We start from the raw sequence: 12298 nt of genomic DNA, 5'->3' as shown, positions 1-12298 counted from the left end.
ATGATAACTTAAAGGTTGTTCTCCTGTCCTTGGGTAGTTCCTCAAGGTCGGGAATAACTTGCTTCCACTCCAGTTCTGAGAGTTCTGAGGTGGCTGATGAAGCCATGTGGAACCTGCAGTCTCTGCCACAGATTGGGCAGAAGCTGCAAACATTTTACATAGGACTTTTATGCACTCATGACAAATGGACTCAAAAGTCTTAATGCTCCTTCCAACCAGTCCTTCTCCATTTTGATTGTTTATTGGCCAGGGACTCCCACAAGTTGCTAGAGAAGGTTTTGAGAGCATATTAAAGACTACACCTAAGTGTAAAAGTTAAGAGGAAAAAGGTAATCCAGCGCAGAGTAATCATCACAGTGGAGTAGCATATTTGAGTTCTAATATGATGGGGTAGATTTTCCTTTGGAGGTACATGGAGGAATGTTTCTGAACTGCTCCTCCACAATATGTTCCTCTCTGCTACCCCTGGAATTTGTCCAGGAGTCATGGGAAGCATACAGTTCATCTCCTGTAAATGAGCAGGCATTTTGAAATCTTTCCACTTTCCCATTAACAGAAGCCAAGATATCAATGCCCTCTGATAAATCATGGCATGTGGCAGAGGGCAAAACTGAAATATGGGGAACAGGTTGGAGGTGAATTGATAGTTTAGTAAGTTGACAGTCTAAGAACCCCATTGAGCCTGGTGTGGGTATATTCTTGTGGACCACTCCGTGTGAGATTATTAGTCTAAAATAAACTGAGTGGGGCATCCTGTGTGAAAACTGTGTAGAGGCAAACAGAAGCAACCAAGCTGCTTTTCGTCACCTTTTATCATGTGGTTCAAGATCATTGAGAGCTTCTCCATTTCACTGGCTTTTGCTGTTTTGGATGTTGCTGTTTTTCTGCAAAGAACGAGAGACAGAGGTTTAAGGTAGGGAAGAGGAGGTTGAAAGGTAATCTGAGGAAGAATGCTTTTTGCCCAGATGCTGGTTGGAATCAAGACCGCACTGCCTGTGTGGGTAATGAAAGCAGGTACTCTCACAACATTTAAGGAATATCTACGGGTACACTTGAATTGCCAATGCACACAAGGCCATGGACTAAGTGCTGGTAAATGGTAGCAGTATAGATGAATAACTGATAGTTAGCATGGATGTAGTGAGCTGAAGCACCTGTTTCTGTGCTGTATGACATTATAACTATGAGCATGTAATGACTCAAACAATATATGATGTATAATTATTTCTTCTTCCAGACAGACTTGATACACACCATTGGGGAGAGTGCAGCCATGGGGACTTCTGGAGTGGTTCTATGGGGGGACATGGACAATGCTCGCACCATGGTGAGTATTTCATTCTCACGGCTGTAAACAAACTCAGGCAAATACTGCAACTGTTTTGATGCAGTGGGGTACAAGAAAATGAAATATTTACTTAACTTATCTTAAATTTTGGGATTAAATAGTTATATTTCCTTTGTTGAAGCCTGCTTTTTAAACAATTATTTCAAAGCCTCACTCAAAGCATTGAATGCTTGGTATAAAGCATTCTGCAGCAGGTGGTGAGGGAACCAACAAGAGGGAAAACTGGCTTGATTTTGTCCTCACCAATATACCTGTCACAGATGCCTCTGTCCAGACAGTGTCGGTAGGAGTGACCACCACACAGTCCTTGTGGAGATGATATTCCGTCTTCACAGTGAAAATACACTTCATTGTGACATGTGGCACGACCACCACACTACATGGGGCAGACTGCAAACAGATCTAGAAACTCAGGTCTGGGCATCCACGAGGCACTGTGGGCCATCAGCAGCAGCAGAATTGTATCTAACCACAATCTCCAAATTCATTGCCTGGCACATCCCCCACTCTACCATCACCATCCAGCCAGGGGATCACCTTGGTTTAATGACGAGTGCAGGAGGGCATACCAGGAGTAGGGCCAGGCATACCTCAGAATGAGGGATCAACCTGGTGAAGCTACAAAACAGGACTACTTGCATGCCAAACAACATAAACAGCATGGAACAGACAGAGCAAAGTGATCCCACAACCACAATAGATAAGATCTGAGCTCTGCAGTGCTGCCACATCCAGTTGTGAATAACAGTGGACAACTAAACAGCTCATTGGAGGAGCAGACTCCACTAATACCCCCAATCTCAACAACAAGGGAACCCAGCACATTAGTGCAAAAGAGAAAGCTGAAGCATAGATCGCATGGAATCCAAGGAGAGCTGGCTAATTGGATACACAATTGGCTAGATGGTAGAAAGCAGAGGGAGATGTTGGAATGTTGTTTCTCGGACTGGAGGCCCGTGACTAGTGGTGTGCCTCAGGGGTCAGTGCTGGGCCTATTGTTGTTTGTCATCCATATCAATGCTTTGGATAAGAATGTACAGGGCATGGTTAATAAGTCAGCAGATGATACTAAAATAGGTGGTATAGAGGACAATGAGAAAGGTTATCAAAAATTACAAGGGATCTTGATCAGCTGAGTAAGTGGGCCAAGAAATGGTAAATACAGTTTAATTCAGAAAAGTGCGAGGTGTTACATTTTGGAAAGTGAAATCCAGGTAGGACTTTCACAGTGAACGGCAGGGACTTGGGGAGCGTTGTAGAATAGAGGAAACTTGGAGTACAAGTACATGGTTCACTGAAAGTGGAGTCACAAGTAGACAAGGTGGAGAAGGCGGCTTTTAACATGCTGGCCCTCATAAGTCAGGGTATTGAGTATAAAAGTTGGGAGGTCATGGTGCAGTTGTACAGGACGCTGGTGAGGCCACACTTGGAGAATTGTGTTCACTTCTGGTCACCCTGCTATAGGAAAGATGTTATTAAACTGGAAAGAGTGCAGAAAATTTTTACAAGGATGTTGCCAAGACAACATCTCATGGAGCTGCCTCCAGAACGTTGCTGCATTCTTGGACAAGCTGTTCCAGTAGAGCTACAACACTGGCATCTACCCAATGTGGAAAATTGCCCAGGTATGTCCTGTCCACAGGAAGCAGTACAAATCCAACCTGGCCACCTACCGCCCCATGAGTCTACTCTGTATCATCAGCTAAGTTATGGAAAGGGGAATCAACAGCACTATCAGGTGGCACTTGTTTAGCCACAACCTGCTCACAGAAGGTCACTTTGGGTTTTGCCAAAGTCACTCAGCTCTGATCTCATCACAGCCTTTGTCCAAACATGGACAAAAGAGCTGAACTCCAGAGGTAAAGAGAGAGGAACTGCCATTGATATCAAGGCAGCATTTGATTGAGTACGGCATCAAGGAGCCTTGGCTAAACTGGAGTTAATGGGAATCAAGGGGAAAAGCCTCCACTGGTTGGAATCATACCCAGCACAAAGGAAGGTGGCTGTGGTGGTTGAAGGTCAATCATTTAAGCCACAGGACATCTCTGCAGGAGTTCCTCAGGGCAGTGTCCTAGGCCCAACTACCTTCAGCTTCTTTATCAGTGACCTTCCTTCAATCATAAGATCAGAAGTAGGGATGTCCGCTGATGACTGCGCAATGTTCAGTACCATTCACGACTCCTCAGATAGTGAAGCAGTCACATCCAAAATGCACCATGACCTGGACAATGTCCAGGCCTGGGTTGATCAGTGGCAAGTACCACTGATGCCACACAGCTGCCAGACAGTGACGATATCCCACAAGAGAAAATCCAGCTATCACCCCCATTCAATGGTATTACCAACACTAAATCCCCCATTATCAATATCCTGGAGTTACAACTGACCAGTAGCAGAGGTTTGTATCATCTACAGGACGCACTGCAGAGACTTACCAAGACTCCTTAGACAGCACCTTCCAAACCCACCACCTCTACCAGCTAGGAGGACAAGGGCACCAGAAGCATGGGGAACACCACTATCTGGAAGTTGTCCTCCAAACCACACTCCATCCTGACTTGGAAATATATCACCATTCATTCACTGTCACTGGGTCAAAATCCTGGAACACCCTCCCTAACAACATTGTGGGTACACCCACACCTCAAGGACTGCAGCAGTTCAAGAAGGCAGCTCACCACCACCTTCTCAAGGGCAATTAGGGATGGATGATTAAATGCTGGCTTAGGCTGCAAAGACAACATCCATTAATTGAATAAAAAAAGCTGTCGAAGAGACACACAGTCTAAGAATAGTAAAACCATAGCGGTGAGCTACATTCTATATTCTGCGACAAACCAACCACAGAATATATTAGTAGTTTTTTCATTCACAATGTTTGAAATCCAGGTCAGGTTATCCATTGGGATCTTCTCATCATGGAGTAAGAACCTACATGTAACTCCATGGCTAAATCCTTTAGGGTGCCTGGACCTTCTCTAAAAATTATGGCTTTTTCTATAAAGCTGGAAGTATTAAATCAGTGATTAAATGTTCTAATGCAGGTTCATACTTGTGTTTTGTGTTTTTCTATTAGGAACGTTGTGAGGCACTGAAAGAATACATTGACCGGGAGCTTGGAAGATATGTTCTAAATACCACTACAGCTGCCGCATTGTGCAGCAAAACTTTGTGCAGTGGCCATGGACGATGTGTGCGGCAAGACCCTGAATCCCAAACCTATCTGCATCTCAATCCCAGAAGCTTTGAGATTTTCTCTGTTCTGACATCCTCTGGCTCTGCATTAACAGCCCGTGGAGCCTTGCATTCTGAAGATGTGCAAAGCATGAAAGAGCAGTTCACATGCCACTGCTACAAGGGGTGGACAGGATCCCATTGCCAGAATAGATTCATTTAGAGTAAGAAATCAGTAGTTATTTATCCTCCCCATTTTCTACTCCTGGAGATAGTAATTCACATTTAAAACCATCAGGTGCCTTACATTTTTATCTGAGTCAATATGTATTAAGTTGTTCAAGGTCAGTCATCAGACTTAATGGAAATACCTCAGCACCAGCAGTGATATGCAGACCTTTATCATAATGTGATAATCACACACCTGCTGAGTGAGCAGAACTCTTTGATCACGCTTCCATGGAAAACAATATTTGACTTCTCTGTGAGTCCTGCTACTTAATGATAGGCATTAAAAACGGTTCACAATGCAACTTTGATATTATCTGGGGAAAAGGGAAAAGAAACACAAACTAAAACAGCTTGAAACTTGATGGGTGAATCCTGTATCTTATTCCTAAGGCTTGAGGGTGTGGAAGAAGAGGTTCTGCTTAGTGTATTTGTACCCGATAAAATTTGCTTCTTTAGATGACATTTCCATCTCCTACTGTAGCCCCACGACCAAAATTAGGAACAAATCAGCCAAGAGAGCTTCACAAGCTAACCTTATCCTTGTTGTAGAATTATAACCATGCCTCAGTCAGATATTTGCATTATTATCTGAGTAATAGACAGCATATTATTAATATCATACTTCTAATTTAAGTTTGTACTCACATCTCTTGTATCAGTCCTACTGTTCTCAGATCCCAGTAAATGGCATCACAGCAACAGATCCTGGCTTTGTCCCTTTTTAGGGATCTGAACTGAGGAAATATTCAAAAAAGTAGAAGCTTTCAGTTTAAAACAGCTGAACATTGTGAAGAAAATGGAAGTGAAAATCTTTGCTTCAAACAAAACCTTGCAATGTGCCTTCAGAGTGGAAAGTTAACTTTAGAATCTGACTGCAGCCAGCAAAACTCCCAAGGCAGGGTCTCAACCTGAAGCGTCAACTTCAACCTTTTGCCTCCACAGACGCTGCTTGACCCGCTGAGCCATTCCAGTGTTCTGTTTTTGTTCTATATTCCAGCATCCGCAGTCTCTTTTGTCTTAAAACTCCTGCCTTGCTAATTTGTATATTTTATATGGGCATTGGTTACTAGACCCAAGCTGAGATCAGCGATCTTTTTCATAGGGCCTTTGCCTATGGATTTCCTGCTATGAATTGCCGTACACAGCAATATAAACACACTCGGGTTCTAAATCTGTGATGTGACCAGTACTTCCCAGTAGCCAGGCAATAGAGAGCCTCATAATTTTGAAGTTTATCTGTTTCAGCCACTTCAGTATAGCCGTATTTTCTTTCAATGTAACACTTGTAATGGGAGGTGAGTGCCTTGTCAATGACTCAGTGTTATCGTCTAGGTTTCAGCAGTTGCTAATAAGGCTGGAAGCTACAAAGGCTTTTTTGAAGCAAACTGATTTTTCTTTGCTTTCTTTGGCCAAGTCTACCTCCCACATTTTACTTTGAGACTGGCACCATCCTGCCCAGACAAATTCACCCAGCTGAATATTTCATTCCACTGCTGTGGGTTGTTAACTGAATTCATGGCACATGCTAAATCAGAGAAGGGTTAATTTTATACAATGAAAATATAATTGGAGACTGCTTATAAATATGGCTCTACCTAAATGCAGGATGAATTTTGAAAAACTGTAGCTGAGTTGCAGCTGAGAAACCAAATTGCAGACAAGCAATACCAACATTTTATTAAAGTGATAATTTTCAAAAGTCTGTTAGGCATATTTGTCCCTTAGGAAACAAAAAGTTAATTAAACTGCATGAACATAGAACAGGACAGCACAGGAAGAGGCCCTTCAGCCCACCATGTATTGGTATTAGGTTATTATTGTCACTTGTACCGAGGTACAGTGAAAATCTTGTCTTACAAACCTGTCTGCACCTGATGCCAACCTAAACTATCCCATCTGCCTGCACATGGTCCGTAACCTTCTATTCCCTGCCTGTACATGTATCTGTCTAAATGCCTCTTTAACATTGCTATTATATCTGCTTCTACCACCTCCCTTGGCAGGGCATTCCAGGCACCTACCGCTCTCTGCATAAAAAACTTGCCTCGCACGTCTCCTTTAAACATTCCCCTTCACCTCAAACCTATGCGCTCTAGTTTTTGACATTTCCACCCTTGGGAAAAGTCTCTGACTACTCTACCTATGCCTCTCTCAATTTTAAATACCTCAGCCTCTGACGCTCCTCAGAAAACAATCCAAGTCTTTCCAACCTCTCCTTACAGTTAATGGACTCCAATGAAGGCAACATCACGACAAATCTCTTCTTCATCCTCTCCATAGCCTCCACGTCCTTCCTATAGTGTGGCAACCAGAATTTCACACAATACTCCAAATGTGGCCTAATCAAAGTTTTATACAGGACAATATGACTTCCCAGCTTTGATACTCAGTACCCCAAATGATGAAGGCAAGCAAGCCAGATGTCTACCACCCTGTCCACACCTATTGCCACAGCTCTGGGAGCTATGGCCTTGCACTCCAAGATCCCTCTGTATATTAATGCTCCTGAGGGACCTGCCACTTACTGTATACTTTCCTCTTACATTTGACCTCCCAAAATACATCACCTCACATTTGTATGGAATAACCTCCATCTGCCATTTCTCTGCCCAGATTTCCAACTGATCTATATCCTGCTGTATCCTTTGATAACCTTCCTCGCTATCCACAACTCCGCCAACGAACACTTGTTATATTTTAAAATAAAACATTTTGTACCTTGTTGCCTTGTGGGAGAGCCAGCAGCTGTACTTCCTCAGTCATTATTCTTCATTATAGTCTGGAGAGTGGCATAACCCCTTACGTTTGTTCAACTTAAGCTGCAGGAGGTCCCACTGGCTGCCACTCACCAATAAGATCTATCCTCATGCCTCCGCAGTCAGTCCACTATATGTAACCGCTTCTCCTGCTCTGACCAGTGGCTGACCCCAGACCAGGTTCAGTATGCCTTAAATCTTCCACAAGCTCCCACTTCTTATCAACTTCTTTGTCTCTATATCGAATTTCTTTCTTCTTTCTACGCCAGCTGTCCAGAACTGTGTATGAGGGAACAAGTGGGACTGTGAATTAGATTACGATGGAACTGATGGCCTGGACATAAACACTGCAGTACAGACCTAATATTGCAGAGTTCTCATTTTCTGTAAAGTTGACATTTTGGCATTGTCTTAAAGAGAGTTTAATTTCAGCTCATCTCCATTACCATCGCAGTCTGCCTACTTTTTACATTTTGTTATCTTATTGCGTTACAATATGAAGAATGCCTTTGCTGGAGAATAAAGTAATAGCTCAGAATTTCCTGGCAGTGGTGAATCACTTACACAATTTTCTGTTACTTGCCCCAAAGAGGATTTCCACCCCTCCCACTCAACCTAATGAGTACTTCCTTGCTAAAAGTCATCCCATTCTGCAACGTCAGGACCTCCCTAGACTGCTGGCTTGGGAACTCAAGATGCTTTGGCATTGATATCACTGCACTGAGTGAGACACAATATGCAGGAGATGACCAGATTACAGAACAAGGTGGTGGGTACATTCCCTTCTGGTGGGGGAAACCAGAACAGGAATCCCATCATTGCAGAGGGAGCTTCACCATCAAGAATGGATCCAGTGACTCTTCTGTCTTTTGATCCTTTGGCTCACTCTCACGCAGATGTCAGCATCACCCATGTTACAACAGGTACTGCTGACTGCTGGGCTGACCACCACATCATCTTCTCTTATCTCATCAACCTGGCCACAGAACGTCAGAATCAACAGAAGCAATGTTGGAAAAAAAAACAATGTTAAAGCTCCAAATGATCCCACATAGGTAGTTCTTCTCTAATAGCACCTCACAGACAACCTGTCAACCCTCAGCCTACAGGGGCTGCAAAGTGTCCACAGCTTACAAGCTTCCCTGAAGCCTTCTATCATCGGCACCTGTGAAGAGATTCTTGATTTTCATACCAAGAAGAACCAAGCGTGGTTTGGTGAGAATGACCAGGATATCGAGGAGCTAGTTACCCACAAACATAAGGCATTCCTGGATTGGAAGTGCCACCATTCCTCAAGGGAAAAGAAACAGCTCTGCAAGAACCTGAAGTCCAGCAGAAAACATGCAACATAAAGAACAGATGGTGGATGGAGACAGCAATGGAGGTTCAGCAACTCAGTGACAGCCATGATATGTTTGGGCTCTTCAGCTCTGTAAAATCCATCTGTGGTGCAAACACCAAGGCTCCACCTCATTCAGAGCTAAGAATGGGGGTAAACTCATCTCAGATACAAACTCAACTAAGAGACAAAGAGGCAGTGGGAGCAGATTCTTCATGTTTTTTTTTGGAGTTGATGCAATGACCTCTGACTCTGCCTCGCTTTCTGAATAGCTTTTGATGTTCTAGAACATAGAACATAGAACAATTACAGCACAATTCAGGCCCTTCGGCCCACAAAGCTGTGCCGAACATGTCCCTACCCTAGAAATTACTAGGCTTACCCATAGCCCTCTATTTTACTCAGCTCCATATACCTATCTAACAGTCTCTTGAAAGACCCTATCGTATCAGCCTCCACCACCATTTCCGGCAGCCCATTCCACACACTCACCACTCTCTGAGTAAAAAAACTTACCCCTGACATCTCCTCTATATCTACTCCCCAGCACCTTAAACCTATCTCCTCTTGTTGCCACCAATTCAGCCCTGGGGAAAAGCCTCTGACTATCTACCCTATCAATACCTCTCATCATCTTATACACCTCAATCAGGTCCCCCCTCATCCTCTGTCTCTCAAAGGAGAAAAGGCCAAGTTCCCTCAACCTATTTTCATAAGGCATGCCCCGCATTCCAGGCAACATCCTAGTAAATCTCCTCTGCACCCTTTCTATGGCTTCCACATCCTTCCTGTAGTGAGGCAACCAGAACTGAGCACAATACTCCAAGTGGGGTCTGACCAGGGACCTATATAGCTGCAACAATACCTCACGGCTCCTAAATTCAATTCCCCAATTGATGAAGGACAATACACCATATGCCTTCTTAACCACAGAGTCAACCTGCGCAGCCGCTTTGAGCGTCCTATGGACTCGGACCCCAAGATCCCTCTGATCCTCCACACTGCCAAGAGTCCTACCATTAATACTATATTCCGCCAACATATTTGACCTATCAAAATGAACCACTTCACACTTATCTGGGTTGAACTGCATCTGCCACTTCTCATCCCAACTCTGCATCCTATCTATGTCCCTCTGTAACCTCTGACAGCCCTCCAAACTATCCACAACACCCCCAACCTTCGTGTCATCCTCAAACTTACTAACCCACCCCTCCACTTCCTCATCCTGTCACAAACCAGCAACAAAAGAAACACACTGAGCATGATTCAGTGTTAAAAACTATTTTATTAATCACTACTTATGATAATACGTAAAATAAAAGTTAAAAAAAAATGTTAGTATGTTAGAATTCAAGAATGTTAAACCTCGAACGTTAACCCCAAAACTAAACTCTTCGTGTGTGTGTGTGACAAAGTCCAAAACTCCCAGTTCCGGAATGGTTCTTAAAGTTCAGTTCCGCAAGCCATAAGGTGAAACATGAGCAAGGGCTTCTTCAACAACCACCGTTGTCTGAAGATAAGATGTAGATGTAGAAAAACATAGAGAGAGTACATACGAAATCCAAATGTTCCACGATGGAACCCAAACGACACTTCAGTGTTTACTCGGTAGTGACTTCCTCACCCCGAAAAGCATCCGAACCGTGGTCGTCCACACACAAATACCTGTTTCCTTCTACAGGTCAGCAACAAAGTGAACTCCACCGGATTACTTCCAACTTCCATACATGGATTTCTATGGCAAACACAGTTATTGTTTCTCATCCATCGATAGAGAAAACAAGCAGGCTGGTGTCTCTCTCCCTTCTCTCTCTCTCTCCTTCTTCTTCTGCCTTCTTCAACAACGTCATTACGTCCTTTATCTTCTATTGACGTAAGCACGCCCCACACACACATACACACACACTCTCTATCTTAAAGGGACTTTCACTGAGTCCATAACACCTCCCACCTAAAAAAAATTTTTCCCAAGAAAAATTCAACCGCGCATACAGTTAGTAATGTTAATAATTATCATGCTACACAACTACAGACTATCAGATTAGTACAGATACATGTTTCCCATTTAACATCGGGAAAGACAATCAGCAATCACATTATCTTTGCCTTTAATGTGAGTTATCATGAGATCAAACTCTTGCAAAATTAAACTCCAGTTTAACAGCCTTCTGTTCTTGTTTTTGACTCGGCTCAGAAACACCAATGGGTTATGATCTGTATACACAGTCAATGGTTTCTGAGCAGTGCAAACATATACACTGAAATGTTGCAAGGCTAAAACAAGCGACAGTAATTCTTTCTCTATGGTGGAATAATTCTTTTGATGCTCATTAAATTTCTTTGAAAAGTAAGCTACAGGATGGTCAATATCATCAAGGTCACCCTTCTGCAACAACACAGCTCCTGCAGCTTCATCACTGGCATCTACTGCTAATGAAAATGGCTTTTCAAAGTCAGGTGTTTTGAGCACAGGATGGTAGCATAAAATGGCTTTCAGTTTCTCAAATGCTTCTTGACAAGAATCTGTCCAAACAAACTTTACTCCCTTCTTCAGAAGATTAGTTAGGGGAAGAGCAATATCAGCAAAATTTTTACAAAATTTTCGGTAATATCCAACCATTCCCAAAAATCTTCTAACAGTCCTCGTACCTGTGGGAATAGGGAACTCAGATATTGCTTGAACTTTTGCCTGAACAGGAGCTTGCTTGCCTTGACCTACAACATAACCAAGATACGTCACAGTGGCATGCCCAAATTCACTTTTAGCCAAGTTAACTGTAAGGTTAGCCTTGGAAAGTCTTTCAAACAACCTTTCTAACGCAGAGATGTGATCCTCCCATGTATCATTCCCAGTCACTAAGTCGTCAATGTAGGCATCTGTATGGTTTAACCCATGAATCACTGAATTAATCATTCTTTGAAATGTTGCCGGAGCATTTTTCATTCCAAATGGCAAAACATTGTATTCATACAATCCAGAAGGGGTTACAAAGGCTGAAATTTCCCTTCCTCTATCTGTTAATGGAACACACCAGTACCCTTTTAATAGGTCAATCTTTGTAAGAAATTTTGCCTTTCCCACTCTGTCTATGCAATCATCCACCCTAGGAATAGGGTAAGCATCTGACTTTGTTACAGCATTCACTTTCCTGTAATCTGTGCAAAATCTAACAGTTCCATCAGGTTTAGGTACAATAACACAGGGCGAACTCCAATTTGAAGTAGAATGTCTAATAATATCATTTTCCAACATGTACTTTATTTCCTGATCAACAAGTTTACTTGTTTCCACATTCATTCGATATGGGTGTTGTTTGATTGGTTTTGCATCCCCAACATCAACATCATGGGTAATTATCGATGTTCTGTTTGGAACATCTGGGAACAGATTTTTAAATTTTAAAATTAATTCTCTCATCTGTTGTTTTTGTGAAACTTGTAAATGGT

General features: G+C 42.8%; 1 protein-coding gene across 4 annotated transcripts in view; it reads left to right on the top strand.

Moving 5' to 3' along the window:
- LOC127571232 (hyaluronidase-like) overlaps positions 1–8448 on the top strand; it is a 41912-nt gene extending 33464 nt beyond the window's left edge. For 2 of the 4 annotated variants that reach the window (XM_052017426.1, XM_052017428.1), the window contains exons 3-4: positions 1238–1327; positions 4425–8448. In XM_052017426.1, the coding sequence (XP_051873386.1) occupies positions 1238–1327; positions 4425–4745 (411 nt within the window). In that variant the 3' untranslated portion in view covers positions 4746–8448. The remainder of the gene's footprint in view (positions 1–1237; positions 1328–4424) is intronic. The other 2 variants (XM_052017425.1, XM_052017427.1) reach the window with 1 other exon arrangement.
- Positions 8449–12298: the final 3850 nt, after the last annotated feature.

This window comes from Pristis pectinata, chromosome 6 (genome assembly GCF_009764475.1).
Source record: "Pristis pectinata isolate sPriPec2 chromosome 6, sPriPec2.1.pri, whole genome shotgun sequence".
NCBI lineage: Eukaryota > Metazoa > Chordata > Chondrichthyes > Rhinopristiformes > Pristidae > Pristis > Pristis pectinata.
This window is presented reverse-complemented; position numbering and strand designations above follow the sequence as displayed.